This window comes from Chroicocephalus ridibundus, chromosome 1, assembly GCF_963924245.1.
Source record: "Chroicocephalus ridibundus chromosome 1, bChrRid1.1, whole genome shotgun sequence".
Taxonomy (NCBI): Eukaryota; Metazoa; Chordata; class Aves; order Charadriiformes; family Laridae; genus Chroicocephalus; species Chroicocephalus ridibundus.
In genome coordinates this window covers 137,613,078-137,633,509 of record NC_086284.1, presented here as the reverse complement: position 1 = coordinate 137,633,509, position 20,432 = coordinate 137,613,078, and the positions used below count along the sequence as shown (strand labels likewise).

Genomic DNA, 20,432 nt, shown 5'->3' with positions numbered 1-20,432 from the left:
TCCAAGAATCTGAAAGTGAGGCAACATGCCTTCAACAAAGAGAAGGTAAAAACTGCCAAAGCTAAAAAAAAAATACATCATATACATATGATCACATTCATACATGTTTTTGTTCAGGGTCCTTTGTATCTGACTTGAGCCTTGTGAATCACCTTTGTTAGCTTTTCTTTATGCAGGCCAGAAACTTGCTCTAAAAAAAAATAGAAATAAAAACTCAAATTCTGTCATTTACATGTGACTCCAGCAGATCTATTTTTAAGAAAAACTTCCCAAAACTGCAACACTCACTATAAAATAATGCAATGTTCTGCTGGAGATTTTAGTGTTTAAAAACTCCTAAGAAACTATCTAAGCAACGGCAAGGGGTAAGGCCTTCATGGCAGAACAAGGCACATAACGCACACCAATCCAGGGCACTCTCGCAAAGAATTAAAACAGTTTTAATTGCCAGCTGAATAGGAGGAAGGGAATAAAGGGAGAAAGGAAAATGCTGATGCCATACTTGTAGCAGTGCACGTCAGACCACTTCGTGGAACTAGGTACTGTGGGCAGAATCACCCATCAAGTTTACAGACAATATAGTTGAGACAGAGAAAGGTGACATTAAACTCTTGCTTGTTTGTTCTCCCTACCCCTCGTTTGGCAACCCAGTTCACCTGAGCTCGCACCTACAGGCACTCCTGAGGGCACAGAGACCCACAAGTGCTCCCATTCACTTTTCAATAGATTGGGATGGTGCAGAGCAGGGAAATAATGTCAGTGCCAGTTCGTGTCTGTAACAGCCTGAGCTCTCTGGGGATGCCCTCCCTCCATTGTGTCTTGGCTGGGATAGAGCAAAGGTCCTTTTTTCCTCTTATTTAACAGGAAATAGATATCTGCAGCCCTTCCTCCCAGCTATTTTCGTGACCGCACCAAGACATTCCTTATTATATGCACTGACTTAAACTCTGCTGGTACCCCTAGTTTCTCCTTACCACAACCGCATCAGCAGCCACGTGCCATTTCTAGGACCTACATCTGGGGTCCCCACTGTGGCAACCGGCACAGCAGGGCTTAAACCAGAGCTGCCCACTTCATAGGGAAAGGAGTACCATGGCTCACCCATTTAGCAAACCATCTCCAACATCACACCCTGTTGGTTGAAGGGGACTGCAAAAGATAGATGAGAGGGCAGCAAATAGCAGGGGAGAGGGAGAGGGAAAGGGGGAGGGAGGGTAGGAAAGCGAGACGTACAGGGAGGAAGGCTGCGGGGAAGGATATGCTCCACTACGGAGAATCCTGTCAGGATGCAATTTATTTTCATTCTGCGCGGGAGTATAATGGTGCACTGCCTGAGCTCTCTCAATAGCTGTTTTGAAGCGAACCAGGCTGGTATGTCTTTAATTTATCATTTCATTATGAAACGGTTTCCCTTCCAAGAAGCCTTCAAGTCAGGAAGCTCTGTCTGCCCACACAGGAAATTCCTTTGCAGCAACTTCCCCAAAAAGGAAATTTCCCTCAGAAGTGAGCCCAGCTCATGCCTTTGAGCAGAGCTGTTTGAAGAGACTCTGGCATGCAAGCCCCGCAAACACCCCTGCCTGCTCTCTGCAGCCGGCGTGCCGGCATCAGCGGCACTGCCCTTGCACAGGCACGCAGAGACCCCACCGCACACGGCCCTTCTCCTGCTCCCCCCTCCCCAAAGACAGCCAGGAGCATTCGGAGGAGACGGGTTGCTGAGCTTTTAGTAGCAAAAAAAATCTACCTATTCAGGAGAGAGGCACAGGGCACGCAGAGACAGCTGAGAAAGAGCAGGGGAAGAGGAGGGGAAGCTGTAGAAAAGCTTCCCAAATGACCAAATTTTTCCCCCCTGGAAATCAGGGGGAAAATTCGCATCATATCTTAGATCTCTTCTGATGGCATGCCGGAGACTGCACTCCATCCCTCACACAAACTATGGCTTTTATTTAATGAACTTTTGCAGTGAAGAATCTCAAGCAAAGGAGAAGGGAGGGGAGAATACAGCGAGGGAAGGGGGGGAACCACATTTACAAAAATGAATCTCACAGACATCTTGTGAATCACTAAGTGGGAGAGAGCCAAGAACATCCAGGCCAGAGTGAATAACAACATACGGTATTTTATGAAGCACCTTAGCAAAGGGGACACAGATCAGAAGCACTGCCAGACTTCCAGTAAGTTTTTAATTTACCATTTCAAATCACAAGTAATACTGAATAATAACTTTTTTTAATGACTACGCCCAGAAACCCAAACTGTTGTTTGGGGCAAGAGAGGAAGCAGAACTGAAATTCATGTTACACATTATATGGATGAGACAGGGCCACAGAAAGGGCATGGGCTGAACTGGATCTTGGGCTGGACGACAGCAGGAAAATGAAAGCGACCCTTTGATGGCATGTGGGAGAAACAAATGCTAGGGATAACAGAATCGCGTACAGGGGTGATCACAATCCTCTGGAGGCCTATAGGCTAGGGAGAGAGACCCTCCACGTTTCCCCCTCAGTCTCAACTTCAGAATTTGTTTTTCAAATACTTGATGTGGGAGATCTGGTCCTTGAAGCTGAAGCTCCAGCAGGTGGCTGCCTGCCCTCCTCTCCCATTCCCTCCTTCACCAGATAGCTTTACCCTGTTCTCTCGCCAGCTAATTTACATGACTTTTTTTCTATTGCTGCCCTTGGCATTACATTCAGCGATTCAGTCAGCTGTTGTGTAAAGAGACTTTTGTCAGAATTGCTTAAAGGCAAATCCCCCCACTTAACTTTTATCCGTGGCCTCTAGCTGATGAGTTAGTTATCACCTAAAAGAGCCCTCTGGCGTAGCATATGCATACCGAATATATATCTGCTTGGATGGCATCCACACTACTGTCAAATCACTGGAGATGATTACGAGATGGGGTAAAACATAAAAACTGCCATACTAGAAAAGACTGCCGACCCATCCAGCCAAATGTCTTCAGTAGTGGCTGCATAAGCAAAAAGTATAAGGAATAAGGAAACATTAAGCAATCTCTTCTACAATATATATTGCTTGCTTCAGTCTCTGGTAACCTGTGGTTTAAGGATGTCATGAGCTGTGATTGCATCCAGGCCACTGTTTTCATACTGACCAAATGGCTTGTCCCTTTCTGTACAGGTTTATTTGGTTCCTTTTAGAGATCTATTTACATTTTCACCCCTTAAAACATCTTCCTGCAATGATTTCTTTCATGTAATGATGCATCCTCATTCTTGTTTCTTTTAGACGTGTTGCCTAATGATTTATCTCAGATCTCTGGATCTGCTGTTCTGTGAGGAACTGTGAATAATCATTCCCTGTTCACCTTCTCCATACCAAGTATGATTTCATAGCCACATGACAACATTCTCCCTGCCAACCCATTCACTTAAAAACCTGTCTTTTCCTCAAACTACAGAGTCCTATGCCCCACTCTAGTCTCCTGGGAACAGGAAAACTGGGGAATTAGTCTGTTCTAGCTATGTCCCCTATCATATTAAAAATGACCGTGTGGGTGAGACCACCACAGCCTAAGTTGAGACTGGTGACTGATTTTTGACAAATATCTTTGCTTAACTCTACAGTTAAGGGACATTCACAGATTTTACTGTAAAACCACATGAAAAAGTCACGAGCTACTCACATCAATAATTGTTTTCTGCTGAACAACCACAACATCCTTCTGGATGAGATTTCCCTTTACTGTGGTCCCATATGAATGAGTTGCTGTCTCTCAAGAAGAATTGAGAAAATATTATTAAAATAAGAATAATTTACTTTCATCCCAATTCTAAGTGACACTGAGAGCAGTTAATTTAGTAGATGGCCATAACTTCAAGTGGTAAAGACACGCTGGGCATTTTATTCATACAGGGAAAGATGATGTCCCTGCTCTTCCAGTTGTCAGGATCTATTAAAGGGTGGCTGACCCGAGGCTCAAATTATACAAAGCATATGTGTAATTTAAAGCTGGTTAAGAGACAGGTTTTGTATCCCTAACTGTATTTTTACAGCCCTCACACTGTTGATGTTACATTGACTTATAAAATTGTACTGTGAAAATGCTTCAGAGTGGGAGCCCAGTCATTTCAGGATAACATTATCAGCGTGAGCTACCTTTATTCACAATAGGTTACACCACTCTGATTGATTATTTCAGTTTCCAAAGCGGTGCCAAGACTGTTTGTGGATTAGCCTTCACACTAGCAGTCTTCGGGAAGTGGCCCATGGAGTGCACTCAGTAAGAACGCATTAAATGCAGCTGACTGAGCCTCATCTTCCAGCTTACAGATTTCAAACCATATACAATACTGCTGACTCTGTACATTTGACCTGGTAAAAACAGATTGAAAGACCAGTTCAAACCTGGGCCTCTAGTCTCAAACACAGGCTACCTCTCTGGCGCCTGTTGGATGCAGCAGATATGTGGGGGAGGACAGCATTGTGGGCCTACTGGGCAGCCCATGTGGAACGAAAGGCGCCTTCCACTATCTTCTGCATCCATTTTTTCTGATCGTAGGCAGTAATTTTACAACTCTGCCTAAAAGAAATGGTTGTAACACGTTGTAATTGTTAATTAGCTCCAAGAGAAAGAGGAAGAGTAACACTCTCCGTGCATAAAACCTAAGTACTTGAGCAAGCCTCCTTCTGCAGGATCTAAATATGTACATGTACACAGAGATACATGACATGTGTCAGCTTTTACAAAAAATTCAAAACTTCTCAGCTTTGAAATAAATTTTGATTGTTAACTCTTTTCTGAGATCTCACATGTTCTTACTGCAAATGATGGTGCACCAGAAAGGCTGTGGGTGAAAAGCTCTGCTCTCAGGGTTATTCTGGACTAGCTGGATTCTCCCAGAACTCTCACAAGTAAATCATAATTACGGAGAACTCACCACAACACTGCATATCCAACCAATTTGAAAGACATCTGGATTTACTTCTGGGTGTTCTGTTGAACTGAATCAGCCACCAAACTTTTTGCGATTCAGCCATTGCAATTGTACACGCTGATAATGGTGTGGCAGGAGGCCAACAGCAAATACTGACTCCTTTAACGGCCCAGCTGCTTCAGGTCTGCCCATCACAAACACAGCTCGGCTCACTGTCACTGTTACCTTTGCTGTTGCTCCTAGTCCCTCCGCTTGTTTTTCATTCTGCATGATCGTAAAACTGAGAGAGAGTGTAAAATTTGGAGGAGGACTGTAAGTGTTCCAGCTCCAACAGACATTGAGTGCTGTCCCTTGTTCCTATTTTGGTGAGCTCCAAGGCTTCAATCCTGCACTGAACCTTGAGTTTCTTCTACTACGTGTGACCCATTCACCACTACCCCACACCACGATTGCATCCCTGAGAACAACACTAAGTGGAAGTAGAGAATGACTCCTGTGATTTGGTTACACTCACTTTCAACAAGTGAAAACCACCAAGCAAGCTGTAGAGCAGTGATGAAACAAGCCCTGTGTATTTAATAACAATATTTGTCACCACTGCCTATTAGTATTTAAAAAGCAGTAAAAAAAAAAAAAACCAACCTCTAATAAAAAGATCAAGGTGCCTTAAACAATTATACACCCAGCAACACAGTAATTACTACCCAGAGAAATGCAGCTAAAAGCCCAGAGGTAATAAGACTACTAAGGAAGTTTCCAAGGAAGCGAGACATAAAGAAGTATGACACACAAAAAAAAAGGGGAACAAAGAAGTATCTGTGTACAGAGGGGTTTTTCTGACAAAATGCCTTCAGTGAAGCACGGAGAGGAAGCGAAAGCCAGCAAGGAGGTTAAAAATTGAAGGAGACAGATTGCTTGGAAGAAATTAGAACGAAAGAGAGAATAGGAGGGAGGAACTTATATATATAAAGGGAGATTTCCCCCACTAGGAAATACACCAGGACCCACTCAAGCGGCAGAACTGAAATGAGTAACTGGTTTGTGGACCAGCAGGGACCGGGGCTACTTCCTTCTGCACTACCAAGAAGGAGGAAGTAGAAAGGGAGAAATTCTCAGTATTGCACAAAACCAAAGAGGCACAGTCGTTCCTTCATCTCTCTTCCCCCAAACATTGGCCAAATAAGTAGAAGCACAGCGCAAACCTACACATTTACTCACACACACACATATTCTGGATAAAACTGTGGGAGCCGCTGAAGACAGTGAGACACCGCCTATTCGTTTCAGCAGGTCCAGGAGGTCACTCTTTTTTCACACTGCAAGCATCTATTAAGCTGGCTCAACAAACCATTTCTGGTTCAGCCCCAACATTTCCACCTAGGACTTGTGCAATTTGACTCAAGAGGGTCCAATCTCCAGTTCTGCTTTCTGAACCTTCCTTTGCCACCACTATTTTTGTTGTTAGTGCCCAGGGTGGCAGAACCCCAAGCTCTGGAGTATGCACGGAGGGAGGGTTTAAATATCACAGAATCTCTCTGCTGGCTTAAGTTGATGGAAACGTTCTTTAAAGTTCAGCATCAAAGCATTCACTTTATAAGCTGCAAGCCTTGGTTCTTGTGCCAGCAGCGACTTCTCCCCATAATTAATTAATACCGTATTAATTGTGCATGTTCCACAGGCCTGTTGAGGAGGTGTGGCAAGGCCTGCACATGCAGATCAACCTTCCCTTGCTGCAGTGAAGAGAGGAGCACAGGAGGGAGAAGGTAAAACCCCTTTGGACACCTACAAAGGAAAGCGGAGTACAAGCGATGTGCTCAGGGGCCACGCAACCAAGGTTTGAGGAGGGGCATGGGCTGAGCCCTGCCATGGCGCTCCAGCGAACGACAAACGATATGGGCAAGGAGGGATCTTCCACCAGCTGCACCCTTGTGCAATCTGTTCGGCTCTGGGCCAGCTGGAAGCACAACCAGCGGGCCAAGAGGAGGGGCCCACAGCAGCTCAGTGCCCTTGTGGGTAGGATTTGGCCACGAGTCATAAGATCCTGTGAAATCACTGGAAGGAGAAAGGAGGAGGAGGAGGGGGAGGAAAAGGGAGATTATTCAACCTCCTCTCTGCTGTGCTGGCCCTCAACTCCCTGATGACTCTCGGCACCGAGGAAGTTGCACCCTGGCCCTTCCAGGGGCTTTGGCAGCCCCTGGCAGGGAGCCCACCATGGGCACCTCGCTCCCCCCAGGAAGATTAGGGAGAGCGCTCACGACAGGAACAAGTAAGAAAAGAGGATGCCCCTGCCACTAACACCCCCTGTGAAGAAGCCTGTCCCCAGACATGCCTCAGGATTTGGCTGGAGACACCTGCCCCAAAAGCAGCCAGGTAGGACACGCCAGCCTGCAAGCAGACCCACGGACCCTTCCCCGCTGTAGGACAGAAAACGGGGTCTAACTAAGGTCTAAGTGCTGATCAAGGTGATTTACAAAGCATGCTCATCCTCTATAAAACAATCAAGCTAGTGGATACATATATATTTCCAATTGTAATCTGAATGACAGGTAGAGTTGGCCTGAAATCTAACCTGCAAAGATATTTTCACACTAACTTGCACAAAATTTATCCATGTCTATAAATTGTTGTGTATGTAAATGATTATTTGTTTCTCTAAAGGTACTGTGTGTTTGGTGTTGTTAAAAGAACAAAGAAAAACAGGACTGCCAAAGGAAAATTTTAGCAGGAGTCCAAAGTAAAAGTCATGAAATTAAAAATACATGAAACAGAACCATAAAAAGGGTCTGATAACACAGAAAAATCAGAAGATTTATAAACTAACTGCAAAAAATTGTCCCAGCAAGTTACTTTTAGAAAAAATGAATTTATGTCTAACTGTGAATTTGCTACAGCACATCCACAGTAAACATGAAAAAATGTAGCTGAAGATCATGCTACTTACTCTGAGATGACAAAGCACCTTAAACTATGTAGAGAAAAAGAAGCACTAAAATATAGGCACATACCAAAAGCATTGTGAATTCCGCTTAAATCAGGTAATACTCTCCCCTCATGAAGAAGGCAAAATGGAATTTATGTTTACCATATAAAATGGAGCTGTTTTTTTCTTTTACAGTGTTGTGAGAGGGATGACCAACCATAAACAGACAACTAAACTTTACAGAATTAAATGTAGAGATGCAGATTAAAAGCTTAATTTGTTGATCTGGAGAGTCAATGGGTGCCAAAACTAAGACTCTGTTTCTACACCGTCTCTTTCTTTCAACAGTTTGAAAGAAACGCTAAACAAATCTCCCTACATTTCTAAAAAACAAAAAGGTAGCTATTTATAGCTGCATTTATTGGAGCTGTTTCCTTATCAGGAAGTATGTAGCTGGGAATTACTGTCTGCCTACATCGGAAATTCTTTCAGGGATACAAAAACCCAAAAAGGAAATTTCCCTTCAAAAATATTCTGTGTTTTTTTGCTGCTGGTGGGTTTAAAATAAAATGTCAGTGCTCTGACCAGGTCACAGCCCCTTTGGGAGGTTTGTTCTGCAAACAAGAAGCTTTAAGACACCTGAGGGGAACATAAAAATATGCTTCTAGAGAACTGAAAGAGGGAGAATGCTGAGAACATATTAATAAGTTAAGAAAATAAACCTTTTTTGCAGGATGCTGAGATAGTGCAATTTCATTACCAGCATTATAGTATCTTCCTCCAAAATGAGCGTGTTCCTAGAGCTTATCCTTACCAGAAAGCATTTGCAAAATTTATCACTCTGGCAAAGAGCTGACTCTCATGGTGCTGACTACAACTGGTTTGTTCAGACCAGGTCTTCAGACCAGGTCTTTATTGTGGTCAGGGTAGTTGTCAGACCCTCCCGACTGAACTCCTGTTGCCCAATGCACTGCTTCCTCCTCCACCCTCATGGCATGCCCGGTGGTGCATAGTCCAAAAGCCAGTGAAACTATCGCTCTTCCTTTGAGAAGGGAGTATGTAATGCCAAAAGCCTGTATTGGGGTACCATCCCCTTCTGCATGTCACAGCACCAGGACAGGGCAAAGGCCATGTAGGACATGTATAGGATATTGTTTGCCCACAGGAGAGGTCCAGTTTTTCCTGGCACATGGAATCTTGTCCTACACGTAACTCTTGAAATCTATGGCTACAAGGATCCACTCGGTAAAATCTCAAATAGGAAGACTTGCACTGTCTCCAAATCAACCCCCATAACAGGATTTTGCTGCAGAGTCCCTCATCCTACCTCTCCACTGATTGGAGAACAAGCCATACAATGCCTGTGGACTCTAAAGGCAGGAAGGATATGTTGGTTAATCATTAGAGACATTAATTTCATTTTAACTTGTCACGGTGTAATTTAACATTTTCATTTTCTGGTCTGTGTAATTGCCATAGAGCTACTTGACCCTGCTGCCAGTGCAGATGGACACTTTTTTACAGTGGGATACAACAGTATATGGGGATCAAAACCAGACAGGCATATGCAGTAAATAAAGCAGGGTGCTTAAGGCTATTCCTGGGGTACGATTTTTATGCATAAAGACTCATAAGTAAAGATTCAGAGCTGAGCAAGTATCCTAATGCTTTGACTCTAAAAATCCAATCAATGCTGACTGTTTATTAACTCACATCACCACCAACCACGTGCCTATTAAATATATAAATAACTCATAACTTCTTGAACAAGGATCACTACTACATAATTAGCAGCGTGCTAGTCCTGCACAAAACATTTTACATGAGTGAGCACATACAAGCACATTCGTCCCATAAAAGACAGATAGCGCACAGGCATCCACAACAGTGGAATGGCTGATGCACAAGTGCTTCCCCCTCCCAAGCATCTTTGGAAAGCAATCTTGAGAAGAGGCTCTTGGCAGAGGTGTCGGACTGGGCCTCCAAATCTGCATGGAATCATTTTCCCAAAAATTTCTTTGACAAACTTAGAAATCATTTAGTCCTTCTGCTCCAGCAGAAAAATGGGGAGTTGTAAACTGGGTGTAAAATCCCATGTATAATGGAGATTTTGTCAGGCTGTATCTGTTAGGCACCAGAAGGAGTGCCAGCACAGCAGAGAGAAGACACATAAGTACAGCAGAAGGAAATCCAGCCTCTCATAAAGGGCATCAAATAATTGTTTTCTCTGTGTGTGTATATACACACAACCTATTACGTTATTCCCTGGTACCCTGAAGCTGCAGCAGGTTTCTCCTCACACACTATGTGTCCCTCTCCATGATGGACAGTGGTGCTTTCTTCCAACATTCAGAGGCTCAGCTCTGTTTTTTATTAGGGCAGTGGACATCGCATGCATGCTATGTTGTTTCTGCAGGGTTTTCTACCACACTTGTGTTTTGTTGCAAGGCGCTCACCACACAATGGTTTGTTATTGTGGAGTGGTTAGTCATGGCTTACACGCAGTTTCTCTTCTGTGTTTTCTTTAATTGTAGGCCTATTTATGAACACTGGGTTCTTTACGTTAATTTTATTTTTTTTAAAAAAAAGAACATGGAAGCATTTATAACATAACACACATGAAAAATTAAAGAGACACATTTGGGATGGAAAGAGAAAAGCAAGCTAATTTTAGGTTCACTGATCTTGACAGTGGCCCTTTAAGACAAAGCTAAAAATGCTTCAAACCCAGCAATACCATAAATGTCCTGCTGCTTTTGCTTCTTATTCCTCCCCACACTTTCCAGGGGAATTCCACAAGGGATCGGCCTGAATCCCAGATTAAAGCGACATGGCTCCCTTTCCCCTCCAAACAGAGGTGAGTCTGTGTTTTGAAGATTTAAAACCCTGAAGTGAAGCTTTCCAGGAGGGTAAAAGACTGGCTTAGCACCACTGGGACTCCCACACTTGCAGGCTCTCCGCACCCTGAAGCACAGGTCTCTCACCCTCCCACCTCAGGACTGCTTTACGAGTTCCCACCGGGGCAGGAAGGATCTCATCCCTCTACACACTTCCACTGTAAATTGTCGGTGCAGGGAACTGCTGTGTTAACTCCAGCTGGGTAACAACCAGGTACATTAAAAAAAAAAAAAAAAAAAAAGCACTTGACTCTAAAATACTCTCTCAAGAAGCAGAAACCAGCTCACAGCACTGGCCCTTTACAGCAAGTTTTTTCACACTTAACCTGGATGCCTCTGCCTCAGTCACCAGGAAGCAGTAAGGAGCTAGCAGATTTAGGGTTCAACTTACCAGCTGCTTACATCACGGGTGACAAGTGAAGTGTCCCTGAGTCACCCCGATGCAAACCCAGTGACAAGGGGCTCAGTTTCCCACAGGTGATGAACAAAGACCATGCCAGAAAAATGTAAAGGCCACAGCATTCCCAGCTGGATCACTGATGAGGTTTCACTCTTCCCAGCCCAACGTATTCCAAATAAAGCTCTCTCAAGTACAACAGAAGCATCTATGTTGTGCCCAGCCATGGTGCAAGAAAGAACCTGAGACCGGGCTTCCCACCCATCCAAATTGCCTGTCTTCCAAGCTGGCCTGAGATTTACTGTAAGAAACACCCAGGGGGAAGGCTGGAGTAGATGAGTTGAATTCAGATGAGCACCTGAGGCTGCCTGTGGAAGAGGCCACCTTAGGTAAGAGGCAGACATAACCAATGTCTCCCTGGCTCATGATTTTCATCCTGTTTGCCTAACCACTGGGTGTAACTCACGATCATGAAGGGGTCAGGCCCAGTCACTTCACTAGGGTTGACCAAAGTAATGGTCACCAAGGATGACAGGATGGCTGGCTGGGATGTCCACAGGACGGCTGGCTGGGATGTCCACAGTCCAGCCAACCTGTCAGTAGATTATTACTAGCTATGAATTGAAAGACCAGCAGGCACTGCTGAACAGAGGAAGTAGATGGGCCCTGCCCTGCATAGCTCGCAATATAAACATGCAAGAAAAGCCCATGGTGAAGGAGGAAGATGCAACATTAAGAAGATGAAATGCTGCAAACAGTTAGGTGGTAGCAAGCAGGGCCACTGTCCTGGCTTTATTTATTTATTTATTTATTTTTAATAGTGGGTTGGGATTAGGAAAGGACTAGCTATGCAGAAAGAGAATGAAGTATAAAGTGAAAAGGAGACTACGAGGAAAGGCAAGCATATAAAGGACAGCAAGGGAGAGGAACAAGGCTTAAGTGGCCATAATGTCAGAGAAGAGCAAAGAGGGGGCTGGAAGAAGCCAATCATCTGAGAAAGGCCAATCCAGACCCCACTAAAATCAGCTGGAAATTAAGCACTCATTTCAGTGGGACCAGGATTAGTCTCAGAGTCATTAATTTGACATTCTGGCCACCTCTCACAGTCCTTTTGTCTTATACAGCTTTTATTTTATTTTCCCTGTATGTGCGTCAGTCAGTTTTGTTCCACAAAGATCCTTCCAAAGCAAATATTTTTATTGCTTGCTGCTCTAAATGTGGCTTAGGGTGAAGGGCTTTTTTTCCCGTCTCACGACATACTTTCAGTTCAATGCATTGAATATTCTAGTAACTAAATAACAATATGCTTAATGCTTCGAAGTGGCTTTCCAGCTGCTAGCCAAAATTGTAGAATAATTAACAGGTGCCAAAGGATTAATAAAAGGAGCAGCATAATTAATAGACACTATACAGAAAAAAATGGATCCTTGGCAACCCTGACAGTGGTGGTGTTTCCTCCTCCTTCTCTTAATTGTTTCCTGCATTCCTTTAAAAAAAAAACAAAACACACACCCAAAAAAAAACACAAGAAAAACCCTCTGGTGCCCTTAAAACACAAATGATGCATATAAGCAACAATGTGTGATCAGGAGAAAGAAACTCAAGAAACTCATAATAAACTGCTTTCAGGTCTTAGTAATGCCTTAGTTTGAAGAGCCTGCCCAACTGAGAGCCCAACTGCCTGGCCTGCCCTACTCTCATGTCCATACTTGAGGGTTATACAGAGGGCTTTTTTTGAGAATGTGGTACAGCTAGGGTCACAAAGATGTCGGATCAATACAGAGCCACTGAACTGGTGCCCACCAAATCCGAGTATCAAACACCAATATAAATAGGCATGCAGAAAGATTGCTATGAAACGCTCACTAAAAACTTAAAGCCTTTAATATAATCATTGCAGAAAACTAAATAAATTTCCCTTCTGTACTCCTTAACAAAGGCTATAGAACAGACAGTAATTACAAGGGGCACAGAAACACTGAAATAAAAAACGTGATCCCACTAGCTATATGTAACCAGGTCTGGATATTCTGAAGTTCATCAAAATCAGCTGCAGCCCAGAACATATCGCACAGTGGAAAACCAAAGACCAGAAGCAAAGCCTACATTTGAAACAAAAAGTACTCAAATGATTTTACAAATAGGTCCTTAGCTTTCCCTAGCACCACGACCCCCCAAAAAGTGAGTGCAGCCAAGACGACAACCACCACCACTGCAGTCCCAATATAGAAGTTCTCCCTTATGAGGTATCCTGGCACCTGGAGCATCATTTTACTCTGAACATCGGTGCAGGCTGTTGGGGGTTCAGAAGAAAGCAACAGCAAGAAAAATTAGTTGCTGCCAAGAATAATTGCTTCATGTATAGAGAAAAGTACAGAGAAGCATGTGCAGTGTGCCTTGCTATGACAATGGGCTGCAGGTGTATGAAGGATGCCAACACTAAAGAAAGAGTAATTAGCTCAGAGGAAGAAATGAACTCGTGTTCATGCTTGTATCAATAGAAAACACTGTGAAATCTTTGCCCATGAGGTCCATCTCCCTAAACAAACACACACGCGTTCCCAAAGGAAGATGCCCTTCAGAGATAAAAATCAGAGTGTACAAATCAACAGAAACGTGCAAGGGGGAATGCTGCTGCACAGGATCAGACCATGCAACAAGTCCTTTTTCAGCACTGATATTTCTGTTTCTCTTGTTGAAGCAGTTTTATGTTGAAGGAGACAAAGAAAACCACAAAGCCTTTAGCACATATTTACAGTTGCCGTTGTAGAAGGCAAACCACCTTATTTTCATCTTCCATATTACAAAAAAGGAAAAAGCTATTTTCTCTCTGATTCAGAGCATATTAATAGACACAGGGAAGGGTTCTCATATCCATCTCTTAAATGCTGTATCCTCTATTCAGTTCCAAGAACTTTTTACCACAAGGTATTGGCCACAGCACAAAATGAGTAACTAATGACATTGTACCAGACAAGACAAAAAGATTGGTTTTAATTTAGAAAAAAAAAAAAAAAAAAGAGAGAACTTTCTCTCTGTGGTAATATGGAGTACGTTTCCTCAGAGATAAGGCGTATGCAAATAGTTTCAGGACTTCCACTTATCTCAGCGTTCTTTATTATCACAATTATCTGGGCAGTCACTACTAATTTTCACAACCTTTAAGAGTCTTTGCACTCATGTTTTTTTCATTTTACAGTGGGGAAACTAAAACAAGATGTCCAAGGTCACAGAAGGCACCAAGGGCAGAGCCTTGTGTGAGAGCTGAACTTGCTTCTCTTGAATCCTCGGTAAACATCTCCATTTTCCAAACACTCCTATCTGACATGAGTGCAGTCCAGTGGAGATCCCATATGCTGCAAAGCTACCACAGCATACACACCAGAGACAGATAGCGAACTGGAGATCACTGTACTTTTTGACTACGTACCTGAAATAGAGGAGAACATATTCTCCAGCTCCCCGCTGATCATTTGTTTACAATGTCCCCCGTAGTCAGTTAGTAGGTAAGAAGTGGATGTTACGCAAACAAGTATGTTTAGAATTATGAGTCAAAAGTCCCTTACAGAGCATCAGAGATAGGTGTGTATTACCAGAAAATTATTCTTACTCTCCCAGAGCTTTAAAGTTAAGACTGACTACATTGTACTTCTACACTATAGGAATAGGACAGGCTGGGAAGAAAGCAGCTAATTAAAACAAGAAAGACTGTGTGAGAAGGGGAAAGTGCCTTCACATCACCCCCAGGAAAAGGGGTTCCTCTGTATTTCTAGCTGTGTTGATCAGAGAGAAGGAGTCCTCCTCTGTGTGCTTATAGCAAAGAGGGATCTGCATTCCACCCTTCTAAACTTTGCACTTCTTCCTTTTCCAGTATCTGGATCAAATCAGCTCAGCATAGCTGAGACCCATTTGCCCACCAAACAGTGAGAAATAATTTCTTGCAGCAAAGGAAATTGCTCTAATTGTCCTGATACTATTGGCTGTTAGCCCCTTCAGAGTGCTCTTTAACATTAGAAACAGTGAAATTTCTAATAGGAAGGCATAAAACACTGTCTGAATCCACAGAGTGCACTTCATGTTCCATCTGAAATGTTTGTCTCTTGGTTCTGCCTTCACTTGGGCCAACTACTGTTTTCAGCTGCACCTATAGCATAGCTCTTGAACTTACAAGCTAGCAGAAATGAAGATGTACGGGTTAGGACTGAACTCTGCCTTTATTTTGGTAAATGCCATCAGAATGTCATGGAAACAGAGAATGAGTGGAAGTCTGACCAGCTATCAGCTCTGTGTATGACTGGAGAAACTTAACGTAGCTCCCTGTTGCACTGGAATGAGCGCAAGAAAAACAACAATAAGGCTGGAACCAAACAGAATCTCAGATCTAGACAACCCTCAGACTTTGTGGATATAAACCCAAACACACAGTACCACAGCCTGAACTAGAAATTAGCTACTCCGCCTGACTTCTATAGCAGTTTGGATTTAGGACCAAAGCTGTCTCTCAGACACATCTCTAAATAAATAAATAAATGTAAAAAATGAGAGGAGTCCATGCAGGAATTACAAAATCCCATGTTAATACCTCTTAAACCTCATGACCCGAGATCCAAAAGGTACTTGGTTATTTCTATAGCTGGTATTCAGAAGACTACTCCTGAAATATGATCTTCACTTCTGTTGTTCTCACTGTAAGAAGGATGTCTGAAGTGGGAAATGGTTCGCAGAGATGATACAAACAGAATTTGAAATCTGGAAGCTTTACGGGAAGACTGACAGCCTTAAGAACCTCTCTTCCTATCCAGTTTAGCCAAGAAAAGGTTAAGAAGTGACTTTATCTAAAAGAACCCATATCAGGAGTAGTCTTTTGACAATATTTATCAGGAAAGGAGATAATGAGATCTAATAGTTGGAAACTGAAGCTTGACTAATTCAAACTATAAATAGGGCACTTAAAAAAATAAGGCAAATAAGGAGGATAATTAAGCATTGAAAGAACGTCTAAAGACCTTATATCCTCCCCATCACTGAAGTCTTTACATGAAGAGCAGAAATCTTTCTGCATAACCCGTTGTAGCTCAAACAGTTACTGGACCTAAACACAGGAGTTACTGAGTGAAGTTCTGTAACTCAAGTTATACCAGAGATCGTTTTAGGAATTCATAATTGTCCCTCCTGGCCTAGCTATGAATCTGTATACTTTAAACAGTGGTTCTAACAGTGTTTGGGTCAGTTGGTTGGTGACAGTGTTTGGGTCAATATTGACAGCATACTGAGCTACAAAATACTATACTGCTAGGGACTACAACTAGTAAGACTATGGAAACATGCTCCATGTTGTTTCTGACCTAAGACGCTAACTTTGTGGAAGACTGTTCCAGAGATATTTAATGATTTATCATCTGTGTTTTTACACTACAACAAGTCAGACTGGTGTGGAAATACTAATAGCAAAGAAGACTCCTTGCAAGTTTAGAAATGTGCCAATCATAAGAAAAGAAAAACCAAAACAAAAATCAAGATGAAAGGCTGGATCACACCTAAAAATACTGGATAAAAAGTTTTCACTGAGAAGAAGCCTTCTAAGCTTCATACTACGTAGCATGCTGGCTAGCTGACGGGAAGGAAGCAGGTAGTAAACACAGTGTTCCACCCCTGTCAGTATTAAGGGTCTCTGCCTTCCTGCCTTGAACATCTGTCAGACCCAGTGGAGAAGGCAATAAGTAATTGGAAAGCCAGCCAGCCAGAAGTAGATAATACCAACTAATGCAATGAGGATGCAATGAGGGCACAAACTTGAACATAGGAAGTTCCACCTAAACATGAGGAGGAACTTCTTTACCCTGAGGGTGGCAGAGCACTGGAACAGGCTGCCCAGGTAGAGGTGGTGGAGTCTCCGTCTCTGTAGATATTCAAAACCCGCCTGGACGCGTTCCTGTGCAACCTGCTCTAGGTGACCCTGCTCTGGCAGGGGGGTTGGACTAGATGATCTCCAGAGGTCCCTTCCAACCCCTACCATTCTGTGATTCCGTGAAAATAAATAAAGATCTCAGGGATTAAAAAACACAGTGGGGAAAAGAACTGCTTGAGAAGAAACACTTCTGTGTTGGTTTGTTTGTGTCCAAGTTTTCGGTAAAGCATAGAAATGCCCTGTAAGTGTGGCAGCAAGTCCTCCCTGGGCTGGAGAAACAGGCCAGCAGGCACCCACAAGGGCAAGCAGGGCCTGGGAGCTCGGGGATGCTCAGGCAGCAACCAGACGGTCAGAAATGCTGCAGCACCAGCTCCAATTCCTGTCAGAAGGCACAGAAAAGGTATAAGCTGGGCTACACCACAGGACAGGCAGAAGAGAGTTTAGAGGCAGCAGTAGGCAAAAACAGGACTGCGCAGGCAACAACTGACCCTGGGAAGTGCAACTCAGTAGCCAGCAAGGGAGCGAGCATGGGATTACAGAAGCACTGAGAGCACAGTTTGCATCCAGAAAAGGAGAGTCCCTGGAAGACAGCTGAAGACAGGAATGAGAATGTCTTGAGATAAACATGGACCTTTTTTTCCTCCCTCTGAAATCCCAAGCCCATTTGTCAGATGGCAATGCACAAAGTTACGTTTGCTTCTGGCCCTGTTGCTCATTGTCGCTGAAGTACCCCAGGAATGTAACACCTGCCAAAAGTTTACTTAAAACGTCCTGATTTACATCAGAACTGCTTCCCCTCCAAAAAGGAAAATTCCACTCTACTTTGTCCCCATCCTATCTCACAAATGCACCTCTTGCTGGCCAACAGCCCTTGGCCTTTCCTATTCCTCAAACATTAAATCATCTCAGCAAGGAAGTGCCTGGCTCTCGCCTTGCCCCCAGCTCCAGTTTTTGTTCCAATGTCAGTGATATGCCCTTCCTCCTTTGCAGCATCCTTTTGTGCACAGCTAAGCTCACTCTTCCTCCTTTCCCGTTGCCTTTGTCAGCACACATGCTTTGTAGTAGAAAGCCTGTGTACCAGGAGCATTTAATACTGAGACCCATAACAACGTGAAAAATACCCACGGCACAAATGCACTCCACTTGCCACAGTTTGTGAAACTCTGACCTTATGTTGCAGCACATTGCTGAGCAGTTCCTATACCATGAAGAGAAACATAGCACTTCCCATCAAAATAAAACCTCCACATCTATGTGTGTCATGGGAAATAAGCAAAATCCTTGACAGTGGGTGCTGGGGATAGGGGGCAGCAGGCAGGAGTAGTGTACTGCATTTAAGAGTAATTTCCTTAGGTTTAAAACAGTATCCACAAAAATGAAACCAGCAAGAGCTTTAAAAAAAATAGAAGAAAAAAAAAGGAAATAAAAGAGGAAAAAAAAAGAAGTCTAAAGCCAGGGGGCTGTTCCATAAAAACAGAAACACCTCTTCACCCCACCCCGCACCCTCCTCAATCCAAGAACATAAGAAGCCTCGGCGCTGACACTCACGCAGGTGTGCTGGCAGTCTGATCGTGTCTTCCTCCATCCTGATCGCTCGAGGCACTGGGACATGTAGTGGTGACGAGGAAGTGTAATTTGGTACCGGGCTCACTGGAGGTGTGTAGGAAATTCTTTCCTGCTGTTGAACAGAAAGCAGGGTGAGGGGAGGGGGAGAGAGAAAGAGAGAGGACAACGTGAACTTTGGAACAGAGGTGTGAAACCAAAGGCAGGGGAGGGGGAAGTGGGTGGGAAGGAAGGAAGGAAGGAAGTACGCGCATGGTGGGGGCCAACAGCACCAGTAATGAGCCCGCTGCCCAGGGAGCCACGGAGCTTCGAACCTGGCCACGGGTGACGTGCTGCCTGGCGCTGTGGCCAGAGAGGCCAAACAGCTTTTTAGGGTGACAGGTTTAATTTTCAGAAGGTCCAGAAAGTTTCCAAGGGTCTTCTGAGAAATTTGCCGTGGGAGGAAAGGGAAGTGGCACACAAGTGGGGAGACTCTGAGGGTTTCATGTTGGTGAAAATCTGACAGCAACTCCATGATACATGCATGAGTACCCTTACCCAAAGTGCCAAAAACCAGTGCCATGCTAACAAACCAGTCATTATCTGAGCACATTTATTAAGTATTTAACATTTTATTCCTTCATAGCATTATAAAGACAATAAACAAATAGTTTTGTCTTTGCTGCAGCAAACCATACTATCACTAAAAACTACTCTATTTACCATTGAGTAATGTAGTATTTTCTTTTCTTGCCTAAACTAGTTACTAGCACTTTCTTTGAAGTAGTTTAACTTGCAACCAAATAAATCAGCCAGCATACAGAAAGCAGCTATGCAAGGGCAGTCAAATAGAGTTAAAGGGCAATTTGTGAATGTTGCATTAGTTTCATAATTGTCAGTGTTAGGTTTTTATTCCTGAAAACGTCTGCCAAGAAACTTAAGACTGAAATTTCATCCGATCTGACGGGAAAATTCTTACATATTCTAAGCCTGTACTCCAATCACAGCACAAATTACACACTTTGTAAATAAACATAGCCACAATTTTACAGGAGCATAAAAAAAATCATTATCATATGCTTCCCGGAAAGCAATGCTTGTTATTCCCCAAAACCGTGCTGCTGACATTTAATGATGGCAGTACAAACGGCGTGGATTTACATCCACATACATACAGAAACAAAAGGAGCTACCTTCATATCTCAGCATTTGCAGGAAAGCACATGTGCAGCTCCCCACTCTGACCCCGATCTCTGGCAAATGGAAAAGACTAACGGCGCTGGAGCAAGAGAAGGTAATTACTTCCATTACGAACCACAACGCTATCATGGCCATGCGGTAGGGAACTAGGCTGAGGCTGATAGAGGCACCTGTGGAACATAATGTTAGCACCCTCACTACCAGCAAAGGGAAGGAGAGGTTTGTACAACATGCGCAAATAACGAAATGTACCAAAGCAGAAAACTCTTCAGGCAGACTAGGTGACGTGTCCAAAAAGAAATGGGATGTGGAGCACCTAGAAAGTCTTGCATCTCTCTGCCACCACTTCAAAGCAAGCCCAGCTCATTCTAGCACAAGGTGCTGCTATCAGCTTCCTGCTCAGGAGCTCGTGCAGAAAGAGAAGTTTCGCCTCCACGTCCGGAGTCCCACCGCTATGCTATAGCCACCACTGCTGACAGTCATGTCAGAGAAGACTGACGACATGTGGAGAATAAGTAGTCCACCTCAACACTAACTATCATGGGTTTAGACGGAGCGGGAAGGCAGGCCTGATTCAGTCCACCACCACTATGTTTTTATTTCTGTTTTTCTTAGTTAGCAAACAGGAATAGTCATTGAGACGTGGTGAAAGACGCACCTGCAGAGCTACAAAACT

The 20,432-nt window shown here is 43.6% G+C and overlaps 1 protein-coding gene across 4 annotated transcripts in view; it reads right to left on the bottom strand.

Annotated features, from left to right (window-relative positions):
* The window catches only part of ETV6 (ETS variant transcription factor 6), a 143,118-nt gene that overhangs the window by 76,879 nt on the left and 45,807 nt on the right, over positions 1 to 20,432 (bottom strand). For 2 of the 4 annotated variants that reach the window (XM_063355398.1, XM_063355406.1), the window contains one exon: positions 18,563 to 18,692. The exons of 1 other annotated variant lie outside the window; for it this stretch is intronic. In XM_063355398.1, the coding sequence (XP_063211468.1) occupies positions 18,563 to 18,692 (130 nt within the window). The remainder of the gene's footprint in view (positions 1 to 18,562; positions 18,693 to 20,432) is intronic. One more of the 4 variants, XM_063355411.1, reaches the window with a different exon arrangement.